Below are 21806 nucleotides of genomic sequence, written 5' to 3'. Positions count from 1 at the left end.
AAGGGTCAGCACAGGGGCAGCCCACGGCCCTGGAGGTCACCGAGGAGCCTGGGGCCGGATCCTCCAGGGTTGCCTGTGCCCGGGGACAGGGCAGGCTCTCTTCCCCCACTCTGCAATCTTTCTCTCCACTTAAGGGGGCTTTGGGGGATGGGGTAGATTCTCTCCAGAGTGACAGCCTAGAGTGTTCAGGTCGCTGGCCCCGGGGAACTGCGGGAGCCCAGAATAGGGGCCTGACCCTGCCTAGGGACCAGCGTGAGCTTCTTGAAGGAGGGGACACCTGGCTGGGACCCAAAGGGTGGGGAGCAGAACTCTGCACCTGCCGGCTCATGACCTGCCTGGTCCCCAGGCCGTAGCATCCCTTTCTCTGTCATTTATTCAACACCAGCCACTCCCTGGACCCCTGGCTTGTGCTCACGGGGCGGGTCCAGTCTCTGCCTCCCGCAGCATCCGGCGAGGCAAACTCCTGGTGGGGGAGGGGGCGGCCCAGCGCAGTCACGGCCGGCTGCCGTGAGGGCAGCACAGGCAGCGTGGCCAGGCTTGTACTGGGGAGCCCGGAGGAGGCCTCTAGGACCATTAGGGAGGGCTTCCCGGAGGAGACGACCACAGGAACTCCATCCAACCTAAATGATGAGCAGGAGCTGAGATGGGGCGGTAGGGAAGGGCCCCCCAACTCTCACCGTGGGGTGCTAGGGACACCGCCCCAGCTCTGCCATGGCGCAACCCCCCGGGCGCACAGAAGCTGGGGATGCCAGGGTGGGGCTGGGGCGGGGGTGCCTGACACAGCCACGGGAGGCAGCCAGGGTCTCTCCAACAGGAGGGGGCTCTAAGCCAAGAGCTGAAAACTGGGGAGCTGGCTGACGAGGGGAGGGCGGCGCAGAGGGAGCCTGGGCGTTCCTGGAAGCGGAACCAGGGCGCGGGAAGGCAGAGCCGGCGGGACGGCGCGGCTCCTCCCCTCCCCGGGGGACACCAGAGCCGCAAGCCCCGCTTGTCCTCCACGTTTAATCCGGTATCACAGAAGCACCAATAAATAGTTCCTCCCCAGCCCCGCGACCTCGCTCCTGCCGCGGGCAGGACCCCGGAGCACCGCGCCCAGGCCAGCCGAGCTCCGCGGCGCGCTCAGGATCCCAGGGAGGCGTCTGAAGGGGCGGGACTGAGTGCCCGGCAGTGGGCGGAGCCTCGGGCCATGCCCCCTCCCGGGGGCGTGGCTCCTCAGGGGGCGTGGTTCTCGTCGGCCGCCGTCACGATGACGTCCATCCAAATGCGCATGGCCTCGGGACTCGGGGCCACCATGTAGAACAGACGTTCGTAGGTCTTGACGCAGAAGGTCAGGCGGGGGTTGGGGCTCTGGAACCAGCAGGGGAGGAGGGTGGTTAATGCGGCAGGCGCCGGCCCCAGCCCGGGTTCGAGTCCCAGCCTGGGGTTGAAGAGGACTCGCATCCACACAATAACTTACTCTCCCCCAGCCTTCTAAGGTAGAAACCTAGGTGTTCAAACGCCCCCTCCCCCAAACCTCGGTCCCCCTATTTTGGAGAGTTCATGTCCAGAGTCCATGCATTGAGTTGTGCAAATCCCTTACATGCATACATGCGCTTTTTTCTTTTTTAAGCCTTCTACATCTCGGAGCGAAAGGGTTACAATGTGCCCATTTTGAAGATGGTAAAACTAAGGCTGCAGAAACGTTACACACCACTGGCCCCATTGCCATATGGGCAGCTACAGCCAGAGGCCCAGGCCTCACACAGATCTCTTGCTTCTTTGCTCCCCAGCCTGGCATCCGACTTCGCCAAGCATGGCTGAGAGCCAGAGGCAGAGGGCTTCACCCATGGGAGGTACTGGGCACCCTGCCCGCGGGGACCTAGGGCTGGGTAAGGCTGGCTCCAGGGGCTCCCACCGGGAAGGCTGGCCGGCCAGGGCGGGGGCTTCACCTTGGAGGCGCAGCGCAGGTGGTCGTAGTAGACTTCCTCAATGGCCTGGAAGTAGATGACCCCCTTGAGCTTGGTCTCCTCCTTGTCTGGTGCAGGGAAGAAGGCAGAAAGGCCCGTGAGAGGCGAGGGGGATGGGGGAGGTCCCTGACCCCAGGAGCGAGTGGGTGCTGAGGCTGCACCAGGCTTGGGTGGGGGACTGGAGGAGGCAGACAGGGGCTGGGAGGGGACGGGGCTCAAGAAGAGGTCTCCCCGGAGAGGGGGGCGGAGAGGTCTGGGCTGTGGTGCAGACGCGGCAGGGGGGCTCCGGCGCAGACACGGCAGGGTCAGACCCCTGGGCCCCCCACCCCCCAGCGCCGGGCCGGGCTTACCCGCGTAGTAGGCCAGGCGGCACGCCTGGCGGTCGAAGCAGAACCACCGCTTCCTCCAGGTCTTGATGCGGCCGCCCATCTTCACTAGGGGCCCGCGGCAGCAGCCCCCGGACACGCGCACGTGCGGGCAGTTCTCCGTGTTGTGGCCCCATCGTTCCAGGTGCTGCCGCAGGTCCAGCACTCGGGGGCCCGGGGGGCGCGCCGGGGGCGTGGGCGGGGCCTGGGGAGCGACAGGGCCGATGACATCAGAGCGAGGCCTGTGGCCTGGAGCACACCCAGGCAGCCGGGGGACAGCCACATCCACAGGGACCCCGAGGGCCGCGGCTATGGTCTCCGACGCTGTGCCCAGGGCCGCAGGGACATCAGTCCTTGGGAGACGGTGACTATGAGCCAACTGAGGGTCAGAAATTAAACCGCCCGTGGGAAGCCACCAGGAGCTTCCCGGTGCAGGGTGGGGACGTGAACCCAGGTACCCCTGACCTACAGAGCTGGCGCTTAACCTGGGGAAGCACAGCAAAAGGGGGGGGGGGCAAAGCAGGGTCCCCAGGGCTGCCTCTGCCGGCAGGGGCCAGGGTGGTCAGCCCGTGCCCAGTGAGTGCACACTGTTCATTGTGCCTGAGGCGGCCCTGGGGGCTCCCGGGAAATACGGACGGAGGCGTGGTCAGCTCAGGATGGGGTCTGCAGGCTGGACAAGCCCCCGGGGCCATGCCACTGACACTGCGGCTCCACTGAGCAGGGAGGGCATAGGAAACTGCAGTGAGCCGGCACAGGAAGTGATGAGAAACAGAGACAGGTGGAGGGCGAGCGGCCCGGTGAGGCTGGGGGGACCCCTCCCCCAGGAGAGGAAGGACCGGTTTAAAAGCACTGAGGGGCCTGGGGCCTCCCCAGCGTCATCTCCCCATCCACCCGGCGGCGACACCAAGGCCAGCAGGGATGACCTTCCCCAAGCCCCCCTTTCATTAACGTCTCCATTTGCCAGCGAGGGAAGCCGGGCTCCTGGAGAGGTAGTGAGTCCGCAGGGTTCCCCCAGCAAGGAGTGGCCTGCCCGGCCCGGCCCCCATCCAGGAGGGGAGCGGGGACAGGCCAGGGCCCCCCTCTGCGAGCCTCGGTTCCCGGCGTGCAAACCCAGGGGTTCCGGCAGCACGCCCTGGCCCCAGGCTGACTCAGGGCTGAGCCGGCTGCTGTCTGGCGTTGAATAAATGATGAGGCCACAAAGGAGGGGTGATGGCCAAGCAAGACGGCTGCATGTTTTAACGAAGCCAAGCTCAGGCCTAACAACCCATGTGGCTCCACCCACTCCCCCCACCATCACTCCCCAGCACCTGCTGCTGTGTTGTTCCAGCTCGCACCCCCAGGTGGGACATCAACCTCCCACCGTGTGTGTTGGTGGGGAGGGGTTTAATTTTGGCTCCGTGGGAACCCAGGGCCTGGCTGCGCAGGTGCAGTCGGCACTCAGTAAATGCAGTGGGCAAACTGCGCTTGTGCGTGGGACAAACGTGAGACGCCTCCACCTGGGTCCACAAGGAAAATGCGTGGGATGACAAAGCCACGCGTGGCCGGCGCCGCGGCTCACTAAGCTAATCCTCTGCCTGCGGTGCCGGCACTCCGGGTTCTGGTCCTGGTCGGGGCGCCAGATTCTGTCCCGGTTGCCCCTCTTCCAGGCCAGCTCTCTGCTGTGGCCCGGGAGTGCAGTGGAGGATGGCCCAAGTGCTTGGGTCCCTGCACCCCATGGGAGACCAGGAGAAGCACCTGGCTCCTGCCTTCGGATCGGCGCAGCGCCGGCCGTAGCGGCCATTAGGGGAAGACATATTCCGGCGGGGCCGGCGCTGTGCTGTAGCAGTAAAGCCACCACCTGCAGTGCCGCCATCCCACATCAAGGGCAGGTCCCAGCCCTGCTCCTCTGCTGATGCTCCTGGGAAAGCAGCAGATGACCCAAGGGCTTGGGCCCCTGCACCCACGTGGGAGACCCGGATGGAGCTCCAGGCTCCGAAGTCCGGCCTGGCCCAGCCCTGGTCATTGCCAGCATGGTGGGAACAAAGGAGCAGATGGACTCAATCTCTCTCTGTCTCTGTCTCTCTCTGCCTTTCAAATAAATATGAATAAATCTTTGAAAAGAAGCCGCAGCACAGAGTGGGGTCAGTAAAACAACATCTGGGAAGCCAGCCAGCCAGCCGACGCCCGTGGAAGGCCTGGGGGCACTTGGTAGCTTTCTGGGCCCTTTGCTCTCTACCTTTGCTGGTGCCTGTAGCATCTGTACGTTTGTAACAACAAATACAAATCGATACACTTTAAATGATTGCTAAAAGCCCCAGTGCGCTGCTGCCCTGCTTCCCTAGTAACTGCGGACACGTCACCCATATACAGAGGGGAAACTGAGGCCCAGACACAGGGCGGGAGGAGGAGAGAGGCAGGGGCGCGAGGGAGCAGAGGTGTGGAGACTGAGCAGGGGAGGCGCGAGAGGAGGGGCTGCACTGACCGTGATGGCCGCCACGGCGCGGGGACCTTCTGTGCTCCTTCTCGTCCCTTCCTGGGATTGGGATGAAGGAATCATGAGGAAGTGGGTCTGAGGGAGGAGGGGAGGGCCTGGACCCTGGGTCTGAGGGAGGAGGGGCTGGGGCCTGGACCCTGGGTGTGAGGGAGGAGGGACTGGGGGCCTGGACCCTGGGTCTGAGGGAGGAGGGACTGGGGGCCTGGACCCTGGGTCTGAGGGAGGAGGGGCTGGGGGCCTGGACCCCTGGGTCTGAGGGAGGAGGGGCTGAGGGCCTGGACCCTGGGTGTGAAGGAGGAGGGACTGGGGGCCTGGACCCTGGGTGTGAGGGAGGAGGGGCTGGGGGCCTGGACCCTGGGTGTGAAGGAGGAGGGACTGGGGGCCTGGACCCTGGGCCTGAGGGAGGAGGGGCTGGGGGCCTGGACCCTGGGTGTGAAGGAGGAGGGACTGGGGCTGCACTCCGGGTCTGAGGGAGGAGGCAACCTGGCAGGGGGCTGGGCCTCACCCTGGCCTTGAGCAGCCGCTCCCGCTCGGCCACGGCCTGCTGCAGGAGCCGCTCCATGTGGGCGATGTCCGGGTGGAAGGCCCTGCAGCTGGCGGAGGGAACAGAAGCGGGTGGTCATGCCGGCTCCACCCCTTCCCGCCCGCCCCAGCACACCCCGCGCCTCACCTGTTCCCGGGGCTGCAGTTCAGCAGCTGGTAGAGGGGGTGTCTCCCCGGGTCCGTCCCCGCTGCCACTGCGGGGACAGCCGAGGCCTCCAGGGGTCCTGGGGGAGAGGGCGGGCTGAGGGGGCTGCGGTGCGCCAGGGCCGGGCCGCGGGCCCGCACTTCTCTGCGGGGGACCCGCGCCTGGCTGCTCCCGGCTCGGCCGGGCGGGGGCTCCTCACCTGTGCAGTGGAGCGACAGGGGCCGGGGGGCTCCACTCTGGCCGGCTCGCTCTGCTCTTCTCCGAGGCAGGCTCCCGGTCCTCCGGAGGCCGATGGAGCCCTGGAAAGACACGGGCCGGGTCAGACCGACCACCTCCCCGCTGTCTGCTGCCTGCCGGCCCCCAGCAACGGGGGGCTGGGGGAGGCTGGGTTTCTTTTTCGGGGTGATGAAAATGTTGTGCAACTCCGTGAGCCCTTTAGATGGATGAACTGTATGGTGCATCGACTCCATTTTAGTAAATAAATCTTTTAAAAAAGATTTATTTTCATTTGAAAGGCATAATTGGGGGTGGGGGAGATCCTCCAACCACTGGTTCACTCCCCAAATGGTTGCAATGGTAGGGGCAGGGCTGATCCAAAGCCAGGAGCCAGGAGCTTCATCCGGGTCTCCCATGTGGGTGCAGGGGCCCAAGCACTTGGGCCATTAGCAGATGCTGGATCGGAAGTGGAGCAGCCAGGACTAGAACCGGAGCCCATATGGGATGCCGGCCCCACATCAACCCTGTTCTAACACAACAGTTTAAAGAATCAGGAGACACCCCCACCGGGTGGGTGGTTATGGGGGGCACCCAGGTGCCCTCACGTAGGCTGGGGTGCTTTACTGGGACAACCTGCATGAAGGCCAATTAAAAAAAAAATCCAAATGACAAATGATAAACCCTGAGTCTGAATTCTACTTCCGGAATGTAGCCTGTGGGTGCCCGTGTGCAAGTGCAGACGGTGCAAGGTCAGGGTCACTCCCGGCAGTGCCGTCTCGGCCGGCAGAAGGGGACAGGGCAGGGGTGGGCTCTGGGCACAGCAGCTAAGGCACCGCTGTGATGCCCTGGGTTTGAGTCCCAGCTTCACTCCGGAGTCCAGCTTCCTGCTCGTGCACACCCTGGGAGGCAGCAGGCGACGGCCCGCGTGCTTGGCCCCTGCCACCCACACGGGAGACCCACACGGAGTTCCAGCCTCCGGACTTCAGCCTGGCTCAGTCGTCTTGTGTTGGCAGTTGGGAAGCGAACCAGAGGACGGAAGATCTCTCTCAGCCTCTGCCTTTCAAGTGAATTTTTTTTTTTTTTTTTTTGGACAGGCAGAGTGGACAGTGAGAGAGACAGAGAGAAAGGTCTTCCTTTGCCGTTGGTTCACCCTCCAATGGCCGCCGCACTGCAGCCGGCGCACCGTGCTGATCCGATGGCAGGAGCCAGGAGCCAGGTGCTTTTCCTGGTCTCCCATGGGGTGCAGGGCCCAAGCACCTGGGCCATCCTCCACTGCACTCCCTGGCCACAGCAGAGGGCTGGCCTGGAAGAGGGGCAACCGGGACAGAATCCGGCGCCCTGACCGGGACTAGAACCTGGTGTGCCGGCACCGCTAGGCGGAGGATTAGCCTAGTGAGCCGCGGCGCTGGCTCAAGTGAATTTTTAAAGAATTGTTTAAAATAAGGGATGGAGTAAAGGAACCAGAGCCCGTGCACACGGTGGATGGCTGTCGTGTGAAACAGGGTGGGCTGCTGTTTGCAAGCCCCTGTCAAAGGCAGGCACAAGGGAGCAGGGAGCGCCGGCCACCCAGGCATACAGAGGGGCCAAGTGCACACAGGGCCTCGGCAGACCCGCGGGAAGGGGCAACCCCGCGGCGCTGTGAACCGGTGACAGGGAGCAGCAGCGCGTGACAGGGACCGGCAGTGGCAGCCTTGGCTCTCTACAACGTCGTGTGCCCTTAGGATTTTGAACAAGGATGAATATTAGTTTTTTTTTTTTTTAATAAATAAACATGCCTACTAAATACAACCTGTTTTCCTGGACTAGATTTTTTTTTTTTTTTTTAAGTAGAGGAAATGTGAGTGAGACAACTGACAAGCTCCAAAGTCCGTGGGTTTCAACAGTACCAGCGCCAGCTTCCTGAATTTGGTCATTGGACTGTGGTTCTGTGAGAATGGCTTTGGCCTTAGGTAATCAATACAGAGGTACTTAGCAGCAAAAGGAATCGTGGCTCAGAAAATGCAGACAGGGGCTGGCGCTGGGTGGGGGAGGTGAAGCCACCCCCTGTGACGTTGGCATCACGTACAAACAGGGGTTCGAGTCCTGGCTGCTCCTCTTCCAATCCAGTTCCCTGCTAATAGCCTGGGAAAGCAGTGGAAGACCCTGGCCACCCTTGTGGGAGATCCGGATGGAGTTCCTGGCTCCTGGCTTTGGGCCGGCCCAGCCCCAGTTGTTGTGGCCATGTGGGGAGTGAACCAGCAGATGAAAGATTTGTGTGCTTGTATATATCTGAAAGTTTAAAAAAAAAAGGTAAAAATAAATAAAACAAATTTTAAATGCCCCAGCGTGTCTTTCCCTATATAACTCTGCCTTTTAAGTGAATTAATCTTTAAAAATGAATATTGTGTGTGCACTCAGAACGGATGATAAATTAAACATCAATTTGAAGGTAAGAAAGAAAGAAACTGAGGCCAGTGCTGTGGCATAGCAGGTAAAGCCGCGACCTGCAGCGCCGGCATCCCATAAGGGCAGCTGCTCCACTTCCGATCCAGCTCTCTGTGTGGCCTGGGAAAGCAGTAGAAGATGGCCCAGGTCCTTGGGGCCCTGCACCCATGTGGGAGACCTGGAAGAAGCTCCTGGCTCCTGGCTTCAGCCTGGCCCAGTCTTGGCCGTTTCAGCCATTTGGGGAGTGACCCAGGGGGTGGAAGATCTCTTTCTCTCTCTGCCACTCCTTTTTTGTAACTCTTTCAAACAAGTAAATACAATTTTTTTAAAAAAAGAAAGAAAACTGAAATTATTTTTTAAAGAAAAAAACAGCAGCTACTCTGCACGGAGAGAGGACAAGGACAAATAACGGGAGTCAGCTGTGTCATCGGGGCATCAACAAGAAGACCTGCTGCCCTGGACCACAACTCATCCAGCCCACTGAGCCCATGAGTTACCAACGAGACTGAAGCAAATCGCATGGGTCACCTGGCGCACGGGGCTTGCTTTGGAAAGCCACTGAGCGTCTGCCTGTACTTCCTGCACAAGCCGCACGGCCGCTTCTCTGTGCAGAAGGAAAACCTCGGCATTTGTCACTCGCCTCGAACGGCCCCACGACTCGAGGGGCAGAGAGATGATGCCCTGGCTGAGTCGTCGCGTCATATGAGAGCCTGGTCCCACCCTGGCTCCTCTGCCTCCCGTCCAGCTTCCCGCTACTGCTCCCTGGGGGGCAGCGGGTGACGGCTCAAGTCCTTGGGTGCCTGCCCCCCACAGGGAGACCTGGCCTTGGCCTGGCCCAGCCCTGGCTGTTGCAGGCAGCGGGAGAGTGAACCAGCAGATGGACGCTCTCTCTTTCTCCCCATCTGTCTCTCTGCCTTTCAAAACAAATGAAATAAATTTTTTTTAAAAGGCCAGAGATACAGAGTCACTGAGTCCCTGGTGCAATTTTGCCAAAATGCTGAACCTGACTCAGCTCAGGCCTCCACGTCCACCAGGACGCCAGGACAGGAACGGAGGAGGCAGAGGAAGCCGACCCTGACCCTGACCCTGACCCTGACCCTGACCCGGACTCGGACCCCGAGGATGCGGTCAGCAAACCGTGACCGGGAAACTTGCACAGAATCAGTGATGTGGTTTTCATCGAAGTAGCGGAGGGGAGCAAAAAAGAAGTGCGAAGGCAGCCCAAAAGTGAAGGGGACGAGCAGACACGCACACAGATGTACACGCGTGTGCACACACACACACTCACAAAGGCACGGCCTCACAAAAACACAGAGATGCAGACAGGCACACACACACAGGTGCACACACAACGTGCACACACAGATACGCCCAGACACACACACTCACAAAGACAAGTCGACAGCTTCATCCACTATCCCCTGCCCTTCCCAGCTGTGAGGCCGTGGCTGCTGGGCACCGAGAGAGCACGAGGGGGAGGGGGAGGGGGAGGGGGAGGCCGACCTTGGCTCCGCCCGCCTGGTGCCTGGGCCAGAGGGGCTGGGTAAGGGCTGCTGTCCTCAGAAACTGCCGGGGGGGGGGGGGGGGGAGGCGTTTGGCTCCGTGTTAAGATGTCACTCTAGGGGCTGGCACTGTGGCCTAGCAGGTAAAGCTGCCGCATGTGATGCCGGCATCCCCTGTGGGTGTCACTCATGGCCCGGCTGTTCCACTTCCAATCCAGCTCCCTGCTAATGGCCTGGGAATGGCAGCAAAAGGTGGCCTAAGTGTTTGGCCCACGCCACCCAAGTGGGAGACCCAGATGACACTCCTGGCTTCTGGCTGCGGGCTGGCCCAAGTCTGGCTGTTGCGGCCATTTGAGGAGTGAACCAGCGGATGGAAGGCCTCTCTCTCTCTCCCCCTCTATCCCCCCCCCCGCCCCTGTAACTGTCTTTAAAAAAAAAAGTATTATAAAAATAAAAGTCACTGCAGCACTGACGGGCCTCACGGCCACCATGGTAACAGCAGCCCCGCCACCCGAGCACCCGCTGCGCACCAGGCAGCTGGCAAAGCTCGACTGCGACAGCCCGCGGGGGGTGCTGGCGTTCCCATTCTGCAACACAACGAACAGAATCACAGACAAGGGTCTAGGTCCACCCTGCAGGAAGGGACAGAACAGGTGTGTGGGGGCCCACGCTGTGGCGCAGTGGGTAAAGCTGCCACCTGCCGTGCTGGCGTCCCATACGGGCACAGGCTCCTGTCCCAGCTGCTCCTCTTCCCGTCCAGCTCCCTGCTGTGGCCTGGGAAAGCAGTGGAGGATGGCCCAAGTGCTTGGGCCCCTGCACCCACGTGGGAGACCCGGAAGAAGCTCCTGGCCTTGGCCTGGCCCAGCCCTGGCTGCTGCAGCTATCCGGGGAGTGAACCAGCAGATGAAAGCACTCTCTCTCTCTCTCTGCTTCTTCCTCCCTCTCTGACTCTGACTTTCAAATAAACAAATATTTAAAAACAACAACAGGTGTGGAAATCCGGCCGGAGCTATGCTCTCAGGCATCACATGGTCCTGGGAAAAGGGCACAGGACCAGGAAGGGGAGAGGGAGGGCGGACGGAGGGCGGTCTGTGAATTCTCACCCTCACTGCCTCTCTGTACAGCTGGGTAAGAAGGGCTCCATGTTCTTCCCGCACCCTGGGCTCCCAGATGCCCCCTTGCAGCCACAGCCTGGGCAACCTTTGTCTCCCCAGAGGCGTGGGGCTCAGATCCCAGCCCTGTCTCTCACGGGGTGTGTGGCATCGTGGCCAGATCACTCCTTTTCTCTTGCTGGCTTTCCCCTTTAAAGAGAGGGTGGCGTCCCCAGCCTTCCTCGCTGGTGGCAAGGATCAAACGAGTGCCCTAACGCAGAGCACAAAGCGCCTGGCACAGTACGGCACCTGGGGTCCAGGTCAGGGACTCCCAGGATCACGGGTGGCTAAGGGGTCCGCCTGGGCTCTGAAGCCTCAGGTGTAGGGGCGCCAGTAACCCAGGCAACAACCCCGTGGGACAGCCGGGCTTCCAGCTAAGTAGCTACAGCTCTGCAAGGCACCCCGAGCGCTGGTTAAGCCGCACCCTGGGACACCCACATCTCAGCTCCGGAGCCTGAGTTCAAGTCTCAGCTCCACTCCCGATTCCAGTTTTCTGCTAATGCACACCCTGGCAGGATCCCTGCCCCCTACACGGGCGACCCAGATGGAGGATCGAACTCTGGCACACCTCGGCTGTTACATGAACCAGTGCATGGATGATTCTCTCTCTGGCTGCCTTTCAGATTAATTAAGTAAGCCAATAACTAAGTTTGTGCGATGGAAGGGGGAGCAGCCTTTAGGCATAGTAGCACAGCCACTGCTTGCCACGGCCGCATTCCACATCAGGGCCTGGGTTTGAGCCCCACTTCTGCTCCCAACCCCAGCGTCCTGCTACCGCGCGCCCTGGGAGGCAGCAGGCGTCAGCTACCTGGGTCCCTGACACTCACGTGGGAAGTCTGGATGGAGCTGCTGGCATTTGGGGAGGGAACCACACAGAAGGCGAGAATCTATCTTTTTCTGCCTCCCAAATAAAGTAAAATAAGTTAAGTAGCCTTTTTCTAAGTTTCACTAAGCCACGTTGTGGGCCACATGGCTAGCACACCTCTCCCAGGTTGCACAAGGACCAGCTGGGAAGTTACTTTCCCTACGGAAAAGCCCCGAACCCTGGCCCCACATAATAAAGGCACCCAGTCTGGGGCTCCCTCCAAGCCAGCGGTGGGGGACATTTTTTTCTGCCAAGGGCCATCTGCTAATTTCTAACAAAACGAAAAGGCCACACAACATTATCACCTTGCAAAGCAGCCTGCTACGGACTGAGTTTCGAGTCCCACCTGTGGTTTCCTTGGCGGGGCCAGATCCAAGGATTTCTCGGCCTCGTAGGGCCCGCGGGCTGGATATTCCCGACCTAGCGACGGTCCACACAGCAGTGCAACCGTGCGCTGTCACCAGAGCTGGGCTGGTTTTTGCCTCTTGATAACAGCGATCCAGTATGATTCAAAGTGGCAAGAGCACATGGGCTCTTTTTCAAGTGCTAAAGATGACTACTGTGGTGTGTGTTGGTTAATAAAAATTATAAAGATCACATTAAGTGTCAATTTGTCAGCTAAAAATAACATACAGCAATACAGCACCTGCCATGATGCTATATAGCACATTATATTCCATATAATCCATATTTGATACTATTCATACTTATCATTACTGTGTGTACAAACACACACAGGTGTGCACACGCACGTGTGTTAACTGCACTGCTTGCTCTGCAAAAACTCAACCCCTGCCCCCAGCCAGGGGGCAGCTCAATGCCCCCAAAATAGCACCGCATAGCACACAGGAGTTCCGAAAACCCAGGGCCCGGGTCCAAGTCCCGCCTGCCCCGCTCTGCCCAGCTCCTTCCCTCTGCGCCTCGGTGTGGGCGCCCCGCAGCCTGGCGATCAGACCTGGACACAGACCGGACGGGCGGGTCTGCGCGGCGCCCGGCAAGCTCTCAGTAAGTACCCACCCGTCCGCTTGTGATTGACGTCCTGATGCCAGCGTCACCCTCGGGAGGAAGCCTCCGGGGAGGCCAGCTGACCCACTCACGTCTGCAAAGCACCACGCAGCTGACGGCCCAGTGCTCACGCGGACCCGCACACTTTGCCCGGCTAACATCCACCCAGCCCCGTGCGCTCTGCCCTGCCCGGTCCTAGAAGCGGCAGCGGGCCACCCAGCCCGGCGACCTGCCCGCCAGCGAGCTGGGGGCCCCGCTTCCAGGAGATCCGCGGTGCTGGTCGGGTCCTCGGGCGTCTGCCGCCCACGTGCGACACTCACACCGAGTTCCTGGCCCAGCCAAGGCTGCTGGGGGCATCTGGGGAGACAGCCAGCACGCGGAAGCTCGGTCTCTGCCTCTCTAATTACTGAATGAATTAAAAACAGAAAGGAGTGGCCGCCCGGTCTCTGGAGAGGGGCCTCCCCCTAGGGACCACTTTTTTCAGCCAGGGGAGGGGTGGCCGGCCCGGAAAGGGGGACACAGTAATAAGGCCGATGGCTGACAGGACCCTTTCCCAACCTCCCCACCACAGACAGCAGCCGGGGAGGCCGCCCCGGGGCCAGGCACCTGCAGGGAGCTGTGGACAGAGAGGAGGCAGGAGGAGGCGGCGGCGGGGGCCGAGGGGTCCTGCAGCAGCAGCAGCTGGCGGTCTGTCTTCTGCGTGAACAGCAGCTGCGGAGCGGGTTGCCAGTGAAGGTGCAAGCGGGGTCTCCGCCGCGCCACGCCCCCGCCAACCGCCCGCCCCCGCCCTCGGCGCCCCGCCCTGCAGCACCACGCCCCCGCCGCCCTCACCACGCCACCCACACCACGCCCCCGCCGCCCAAGACTAGGTGAAAATAAAGGCCCAATCAAAAGGGGGTGGGGATGTGGTTCTAAGTGTCTGGTGGCCGGGCCCCAGCGAGGGCTGTGTGTGCTGACTGCGGAGGAGACCCCAAGGCCGAGGGGCTGGACCCTGGGTGTGAGGGAGGAGGGGCTGGGGGCCTGGACCCTGGGTGTGAGGGAGGAGGGGCTGGGCCTGGACCCTGGGTCTGAGGGAGGAGGGGCTGGGCCTGGACCCTGGGTCTGAGGGAGGAGGGGCTGGGCCTGGACCCTGGGTGTGAGGGAGGAGGGGCTGGACCTGGACCCTGGGTGTAAGGGAGGAGGGGCTGGGGGTCTGCACTCCAGGGTCTGAGGGAGGAGGGCAGGGCCTGGGCCCTGGGTCTGAGGGAGGAGGGCTGAAGGATCCCCACACCTTCGTGAGGGCCTGGCCTGGCTCACAGACGTCCCCACTGGGTGATCCCTGACGTTGACTGAGCTCCAGGAGTCGGCTCCGTTCCTGCGGGGGACAACATGGCCGGCCGGGTCTCAAGGTCAGAATGGGCCTCCAGCAGCTGGCCCTGGTGCCAGGAGCCATCTGGGAGGCAGGGAGGGGGTGGGCTGACCCTGGGCTTGGGGGCGGGGCCGGCTGGGGGCCGCTCACCTGAGTCAGGGCCTGAAGGGCCTCCTCCTTCTTCCGGCTCAGCCCGCGGCTCTCGGCCGCCATCTGCTCCCCCAGCGACTTGAGCTGCTCCTCCAAGACCTGGATCCGGCGCTGTAGGGCACCCCCTCCCCGTGACTCAGCCGCCCCAGGTCCCCCCACCCCCAGCAGAGGGGAGGCAGGAGGGGAGGCCCAGACCAGAGAGCGACAGAAACCGCCTGGGATGCAGGGGGCACAGAGGGAGGAGTAGGGGAAGGTGCGGGAACAGAGGTGGGGAGGAGACCCATAGGGCCAGGCTGTTGGCCGTGCCAGGGCAGACTCGGGGCTGTGAGGCCCGGAGCGTGGCGGCAGGGCCGGGGCAGGCTGCAATCCAGGCTCCGTGCCTCACTGACCCTATGACCTTGGCAAAGATGCCTCGAGCCCCCCATCCCAAAAACGAGGGCCTGGCTTGGAGGTGTCCCGGAGGACATATGCATGAAATTCGGGGACCGCGACTGGTGCCCGGGAAACCTTCACAGGCGAGCGCGGTGGGGCACGCGGCGCAGGGGACACGGGGTGGGCGAGGCGGCGGTGGGGCCCACCTTGTGCTGCGCCACGCTGGCCTGAAGCTCCTGGACCCTGGCGTTGGGCGCTGGGGCCCCGGCGCGGTCCTGCTCCTGCTCCTCCTCCTCCTGCCTGCTTTCCCGCTCCAGCTGCTGGAACTCCAAGTCCTCGTAGGCGCGCTGGGCCACCTCCAGCTGCTCCCTGGCCTGCGGGCGAGCACACAAAGGCACCATCATACGGGGCCTGGGGGTCCACCCAGAGAGGCGCAGGCTGGCCCCTGGGTCTCCCCCGGCCCTCACCTCCTGCACCCTCTGCAGAAGCTGCTGGCGCTGGCCTTCGGGCTGTGAGTCGAGCTGTCCCTGGGCCTCCCGGAGTCTCTGGCGGAGACCCTCCACACGGTCCCGCTCCTGGCTCAGGCGTCTCTGCTCCTGAAAGGGTGGGCGGGCTCTCAGCCAGGACCGTGGCAGCCTGGGGTGCCGGCTCCACCGGGGTGGGCAGGGGCTTCCGTGCGGAGCCGGGTGTTGCCCCCGGGGAGAGTGGGACGCAGGCCCTGCCTTACCACCACCACCCCCCGCCAGTGGGGATCCTGAAACACAGAGGTGTGGACCCCACAGGGAGCGATGATGGCTGCTGAGGGAAGCCAGGGCTGCATGGACGTGGGCTCTGAGAGTGAGCCCCAAACCCAGGGCGCCCTGGGACCTGGGGACACAGAGGCCGCTGGAAGGGCGTTTTGGGCAGAGGGAACAGCATAACACAAATGCATGGAGATTTAAAATAAAAGGACTTTGGGGCTGGTGGTGTGGCCTAATGGCTAAAGCTGCCACTGGTGACAGACATGCCATGTGGGTGCCAGTTCCTGTCCCGGCTGCTCCACTTCTGATCCAGCTTCCTGCTAGTAGCTTGGGAAAAGCTAAATAGAAGATGGTCCAAGTGTTTGGGAGACCCGGATGGAGCCCCTGGCTCGGGGCTGGTCAACCACTGGCCAATGCAGCCATTTAGAGAGTGAACCAGCAGATGGAAGATCTCCCTCTCTCTCTCTCTCTAACTCCGATTTTCAAAATAAATAAATCTTAAAAAAAAATAAGGAAGGGAACTTGAGGGGCAAAGCCCAGGTGGGAGAGGATTTGGAGGTGGGAAGAGAGGAGGTGTGGGCTGGGCGAGCGCAGCAGGGAGGCAGCACCTGCAGCTCATGGACGGGGAGGTGCCCAGGTGTGGACCCGTCCCTGGCAGGTGGGCCAGCCGGCAGGGGGCAGCTCCTTCAGGAATCCCCCATGCCGTGGGGGCAGCAGGCATGGGAAAGAGGGGCAGACAAGGGACAGAAAGTGGGGTGGGGGGCAGGCTCCAGGTGAAACACAGGGGTGGGGTGGGGGGCTGGGCCCAGGCCAGCAGAGGCGGAGGGCGGAGAAGAGCTGTCAAGGATACTTGTGGAGGCGGTGAGTGAGTTCCTGGTGGGAGGGAGACGGCCTGGGGCCCGGAAGCCTGGGGCAGGGAGGAAGGCGGGCCAAGAGCTTGGCTCCGGCTCTGCAGGGCTGTGGGGAAAGGGGACAGGGGAGGGCCTAGCACTCAGCCTGCAGGAAATCCCAGCCCTCCAGATGCCTGGTGAGGGCCGGCGCTGTGGCGCAGCAGGTTAAGCAGCCGCCGGTGACACCAGTATCCCATAAGAGTGCGGGTTTGTGTCCCTGCTGCTCCACTTCCTGTCCAACTCCTTGCTAATGTACATGGGAAGGCAGAAGTGCCTGGGTCCCTGCCACCCGTATAAGAGATCCAGGTGGAGTTCCCGGCTCCTGGCTTTGGCCTGGCCCAGCCCCAGCCACTGCAGCCATTTGGGGAGTGAACCAATGGGCAGATCTCTCTCTCTCTCTCTCTCCCTCTCTCATTCTGTTGCTGTAACTTCCAACATTTCAGAGAGCGACTGATAGAATGACAAGGTCACCTGTTCCACCCTCGTGATAATGGACCTAAGCAATGGCCACCAATGGACACTGAAGTCTTTGGAAGGAAAAGTCCTAAGAAGAGACCAGGGTGTCCCCACTGGGACCTGTACCACCAGAGACAAGGCCCTGAGTGCTTGCTTGGAAAGCACCAAGCAGGCTGGAGCCGGCTGGAGTCTCTCCAGGTAACCAGCACGCGCCGCAGAGACCGACCCAGGCCCACGCCTCCGCCGGTCGTGGCTTCTCCAACCCAGAGCGTGATGACATAACACTTCCCAACCAGTGACCATCCGGGGGGCCTCTGGGGCACCCGATTCAAGCAAGGCACCTGCTAACTGTTGCTTTTCAGACAACCTGGGAGACACGACAGCCGACCGGAGGTGAACCTGCCAAGCCCCAAAGCCAGAACCACAGGGTGATGGCGGGGCTTAACAAAGGAGTTCTTATCTGGAAGTGACACACGCCCACAGTACCGGGGTGTCTGCCAGGGGCTACTTTGTTTTTAAGATTTTAATTATCTGAAAGGCAGAGTGAGAAAGAGAGAGATATCTTCCATCTGCTGGTTCATTCCTCAAATGAGCACAAAAGCCGGGGCTGGGCCAGGCAGAAGCGAGGAGCTGAGAACTCCACCTGGGTCTCCCACTCGGGTGCAGGGACCCAAGGACTCGGGGCATCTTCTGCTGCTTTCCCAGGCCATAGCAGAGAGCTGGATCGGAAGTGGAGCAGCCGGGACTCGAACCGGCGCCCATATGGGAGCCGGCACTGCAGGCAGTGGCTTTACCTGCTATGCCACAGCGCCAGCCCCCACTGTTGGCTTTTAAAACTAGTGTGGCGAGATGGCTGTTTGGCAGGGTGGTTAAGTGACCACTTGGGACACCTGCGTCTCATATCCGTGTTCCTGGGCTCAAGACCTGGGTCTGCCTGGAGTCCAGCTCCCAGCTCAAGTGCATCCTATGTGGCAGCAGGTGACGGCCCCAGATCCCTGTCTCCCACCTAGGAGACCCAAACTGCACTCTAGGCTCCTGGCTTCAGCCTGGCCCAACCTTGGCTGTTATGGGCATTTAGGGAGTGAAACAGTGGATGGAAGATCTTTCTCTGTGCCTCTGCTTTTTAAGTAAAACAATATATTTATAAAAAAAATAAAAAAACAAACCCAGCGACAAGGAAGCAAACCGGGGAGTGAGGGAAGAGCAGAAGGTGGTGAGGTCAGGACGTGGGCGTCTGACTTTGATTTCTGTGGGAGTGAAGTTTTCATACGATGACTTTTAAGAAACCATGAAGGGCTGGTGCCTGCAGTGCCAGCATCCCAGAGGGGCGCCGGTTCAAGTCCTGGCTGCCCACTTCCAATCCTGCTCTCACTATGGCCTGGCATAGCAGTGGAAGATGACCCAAGTCCTGGGGCCCCTGCACCTGCATGGGAGACCTGGAAGAAGCTCCTGGCTCCTGGCTTCAGATTGGCACAGCTCCACCCATTTGCAACCATCTGGGGAGTGAACCAGCAAGTGGAAGACCTCTCTCTCTCTCTCTCTCTCTCTGCCTCCCTGAACTCTGTCTTTCAAATAAATAAATAAATCTTTAAAAAGAAACCATGAGAGAGGGAGCAGAGACGGCGGCCCCAGGGAGGCCTCAGGCCGGGTCCCCCCATCGTGTTGGGGAGGGAGGGGTGCATCTGCTCCTCATGCTCCCAGCGCCCCCTGCCTGGGGCTCAGGCCCCCAGGGGGCACCACCAAGAACACCCATCGCTGGGGAGCAGAACTGACCTCCTCCCGCTGCTGCTCCCGGCTGCGGCTGCGCTGCTCCGTGGCCACCTGCTGTCCCAGCAACTCCCGGAGCTGCTCCTCCTCTCGCCGGGCAGCCACGCGCTCCCCGGCCAGCTCGCCGCGGAGCAGGGCCACCTCCACCTCCATCTGCAAGGGGAGCAAGGGCGGGGCGGGGTGGGGTGGGTGGGTGGGTGGCTGGGCTCCTGGCTCTGAGGGAGGGCAGCGGGAGTGTGAACTGGGTGGGGAGGGAGGGCGGCGCGGGGCGCCCAGCATCCCCTGGAAGTCAAGTTCGAGGGAAAGGGCTGGGAGCCCAGGCGGCCGATCCCGGGCGCGCGCGCGGCCTCACCTCGATCCGCAGCTCCTTCCTCTGGCGCTGTAGCTCCTTCACGTGCTGCTCCATCAGGGCCACGCGGGTCAGGGCCTCCAGCTGCTGCCCCCGCAGCCGCCGAGCCGCCCCTCGAGCCCCTTCCCCAGAAGGGATGGAGACGGAGGGCGTGGCCAGGACCCGAGCAGAAGGAGTGGCCTCGGGCTGGAGCTGGAGAGGGCGTGGTCGAGTGCAGAGGGCTGAGTAGGTCCGCTCCCCACCCCCACTCGCCGCTGGCCGGCCGGGGGTCTGCTTCTGCCTGACTCAGCCATCGCGCCCTGCACCTGTCTCGGGCTCTTTCCTTTAATGCGGGAGCGCGCAGGCGCTGAGACCACCGACGGCCCCGGGAGGGGCTTTGGGGCCACTCGTGGCGCAGGGGTCTCCTGGCACCACTGTCTCTGCCCGCGGCCTCCGGGCCTCTTCCCCGGCTCTCTGGGCTGCCACTCTGCCCCTCAGGATCTGCCTGAGTCTTGGGGGTCTCTCTGCCTTGGGGCATCTACGCCCTTGGTTTCTGAGCCTTCCAGTCTTTCCAACCCCAAGGCCGTGCCTCTGGCTCCAAGTCCAGGCTTGGGTCTCAGTAGCCTCTCCCTATAACTGCATGTCTCCCCCTCCACCCCCAGCCCTGCTCGGGGTGGGTCCCTCTCTGGTTCCCCATACCCATGTCTGTCTCTGTCACCCTTTGGGGTCCACCTCCATCCTCTCTGACCCTACCACTGGCTCACTCTCTCTGTGGTCTCCCCCACCCTCGGGGTCTCTATCTGGTTCCCCACACTCTGAGTCTCTCACCCACTGGGATCCACCTGTGTCTCTGGGCCTCCCCTGCCCCCCCATCTCCCCTCTCTGATTCCCCACACCCTGTGTGTCTGTCACCCTATGGGGTCCACCTCCACCTCTCTGAGCCTGCCCCTGTTCCTTCTGTCTCGCTGTGGTCCGCCCTGGCCTCGGGGTCTCTATCTGGTTCCCCACGCCTCTCTCTGTGTCTCTGTCACCTGTTGGGATCCACCCGTGTCTCCCTGGCCTTCCCCAGGGCTCACTCTCTGTCCCTGTGCTCTCCACCGTCTCGGGGTCTCTCGCTGGTTCCCCACAGCTGTCTCTCTGTCACCCTCTGCGATCCACCTGTGTCTCTGGGCCTCCCTCCCCACCCCGGTCTCCCCTCTCTGATTCCTCATACCCATGTGTGTCTGTCACCCTTTGGGGTCCACCTCTATGTCTCTCTGTGGCCTCCCCCTGACTCGTTTTCTCTGTTTCTGGGGTCTCCCCCTGTCCCCGGGTCCCTGTCTAGCAGGTTCCCCACTCCTGTCTCTGTCACCCTTTGGGGTCCACTTCTAAGTCTCTCTGGTCTCCCCCGGGCTGGCTTGCTCGCTCGCTCTATCTCTGTGGTCTCCCCCGGGCGCGCGCGCTCTCTGTCTATGGGGTCCCCCCCCCGCCCGGGTCCCTGACTAGCAGGTTCCCCACTCCTGTCTCTGTCACCCTTTGGGGTCCACTTCTAAGTCTCTCTGGTCTCCCCGGGGCTGGCTTGCTCGCTCGCTCTATCTCTGTGGTCGCCCCCGGGCGCGCGCGCTCTCTGTCTATGGGGTCCCCCCCCCCGCCCGGGTCCCTGACTAGCAGGTTCCCCACGCCCGTCGCTCGCTGCCCGGTCTCCCGCGGCTGTCGCGCCCCAGGCGCTCACCTCGTCGCGGCTGCTCTCGGTGCTGCTGCCCTCGCCGACTTCCTCCTCTTCCTCCGCCTGCTCAGCTCCTCGGCCGCTCGGAAGCTCCGCCGGGGCCGCGGGAGCCTCCTGCTGGCGAGGCTCCCCGGGGCGCCCCTGGGGCTGAGCGGCCCCATGAGGCTGGAGCTCGGCGTCGCTTTCCGGGGCTGGCGGCGGCGGAGGCCCCTCGTCCGGGCAGCTCCGCGTCCCCATGGCTTCTGCGGGCTCCGGCGGTGGGCGGGGCCGGCGTTTCGGGGGCGGGGCCTGGCGGCGTGGGGGCGTGGTCTGGAGACACCCCCCCGGGAGGAGGGGCCCGGGAGTTCAAAGGGTGGGATTGAGCACTCCGAGGGCGTGGTCTGGAGCTTCCCGGGGCGGGAGACGAAGCTGGGGGGAGGTTTGACGGTTCCTAGGGCGACACACCCCCAGACACGAGTCCAGAATTCGAGTCCGGGGTCGTAGCTCGCCTCCTACTGGCCTCTCCGGCCCCGCCTCTCGCTCCGAAGCTGGTGTCAGCCCGTGGCCCCCTCTGCAGGGCCTCCAAAGCTCGGACTCCCTCCTAGCGAGCCCGTCCACTTCCCCCGCCGGCACCGGTTCCCACGCGCGCGTCCCCGCAGCCCGTAGTCTCGGCGCCCGCCCCTCCTTCCCCGGGGATCCGGGAGTCGGCTCCCGGTCTCCCGCTCGCTCTCTGACCAAGTCAGAAGCCGCAGCCTTCCCTCCCGGGAACGCCCTGCACAAACTCCAGCCCCCTTCTGCCCCCGGGCCCCTCCTCACCTGCGCCAGCTCCAGCGCACCCCGCTCTGCGCTCTGGGCGCTGCCGCTTCTGCCGACCCGGCAGGTGGCTGGGGAAGAGGGAGCAGGGAGAGGCCGCCCCGTCCCCCTCCCCAGCAGCCCGGAAGTGGAGGGGGGGACAACAGGTCCAACAGCTCCGAGGGAGGAGGGTGCCATCAGCGGGCCCCGCCCGCGGCCGCGGCACCGGGTCATCCGGGCCCCACCGGCCCCACCCGGGAGAATCCAGCATCACCACCTCCCACTCTGCCTCCAGCGCCCTCATTCCTGTCCCCTGGAGGGCCGGGTGGCTGTGGCTGCCTCCACAGGGGCCTCCCTCCTGCCCAGATCCTGGAGTCCCGAAGGGGAGATAGGAACGGAGATGGGGGCCTCTCCCCTCTAATAAGCCCTTTAGAAGGGCCCGGACCGGTTTGGGGAGCTGGCCAGAGGGAGAGGGTTGCCCTGATCTGAGTCGGAGACCCGCACAGAGAACAAGGTTAGTGTGCGGACCCCTTTGTTAGGGGTGGAGGGCAGAGGGCAGAGGTCTCAGCCCACACAGCTTTCCGCTTTGTGCAAAAACAGGAAAATCAAGGGATGTGAAAGGGGAGTCTGAGGTGTGGCTGCACGGT

At 62.6% G+C, this 21806-nt stretch overlaps 1 protein-coding gene across 2 annotated transcripts; it reads right to left on the bottom strand.

Annotated features, from left to right (window-relative positions):
• Nucleotides 1-985: 985 nt before the first annotated feature.
• On the bottom strand, nucleotides 986-21332 carry PHLDB3 (pleckstrin homology like domain family B member 3). 2 transcript variants are annotated; one of them, XM_070062140.1, is made up of 16 exons: nucleotides 21184-21332; nucleotides 20395-20818; nucleotides 18708-18896; nucleotides 18362-18508; nucleotides 14970-15098; nucleotides 14709-14876; nucleotides 14131-14241; nucleotides 13903-13986; nucleotides 13239-13343; nucleotides 5669-5768; nucleotides 5452-5548; nucleotides 5287-5374; nucleotides 4770-4820; nucleotides 2294-2513; nucleotides 1926-2011; nucleotides 986-1344 (listed from the first exon to the last, which is right to left on the bottom strand). In XM_070062140.1, exons 2-16 carry the CDS (start codon nucleotides 20623-20625, stop codon nucleotides 1210-1212), a joined length of 1941 nt encoding a protein of 646 aa, XP_069918241.1. In that variant the 5' UTR covers nucleotides 20626-20818; nucleotides 21184-21332; the 3' UTR covers nucleotides 986-1209. The 2 variants fall into 2 exon arrangements, with proteins under 2 accessions (XP_069918241.1, XP_069918242.1); XM_070062141.1 differs by having other exon boundaries at nucleotides 20395-20796; nucleotides 21184-21315.
• Nucleotides 21333-21806: the final 474 nt, after the last annotated feature.

The sequence above is a fragment of the Oryctolagus cuniculus genome, chromosome 18 (assembly GCF_964237555.1).
Source record: "Oryctolagus cuniculus chromosome 18, mOryCun1.1, whole genome shotgun sequence".
Taxonomy (NCBI): domain Eukaryota; kingdom Metazoa; phylum Chordata; class Mammalia; order Lagomorpha; family Leporidae; genus Oryctolagus; species Oryctolagus cuniculus.
This window is presented reverse-complemented; position numbering and strand designations above follow the sequence as displayed.

Coding starts and splice junctions, on each gene's coding strand:
- PHLDB3 (XM_070062140.1), bottom strand. CDS start 20,625: ATGGGGACGCGGAGCTGCCCGGACGAGGGGCCTCCGCCGCCGCCAGCC. Junction 18,509..18,707: donor GGAAGGAGCTGCGGATCGAG/GTGAGGCCGCGC, acceptor CTCCCCTTGCAG/ATGGAGGTGGAGGTGGCCCT. Junction 2,514..4,769: donor GCGCCGTGGCGGCCATCACG/GTCAGTGCAGCC, acceptor GTCGCTCCCCAG/GCCCCGCCCACGCCCCCGGC.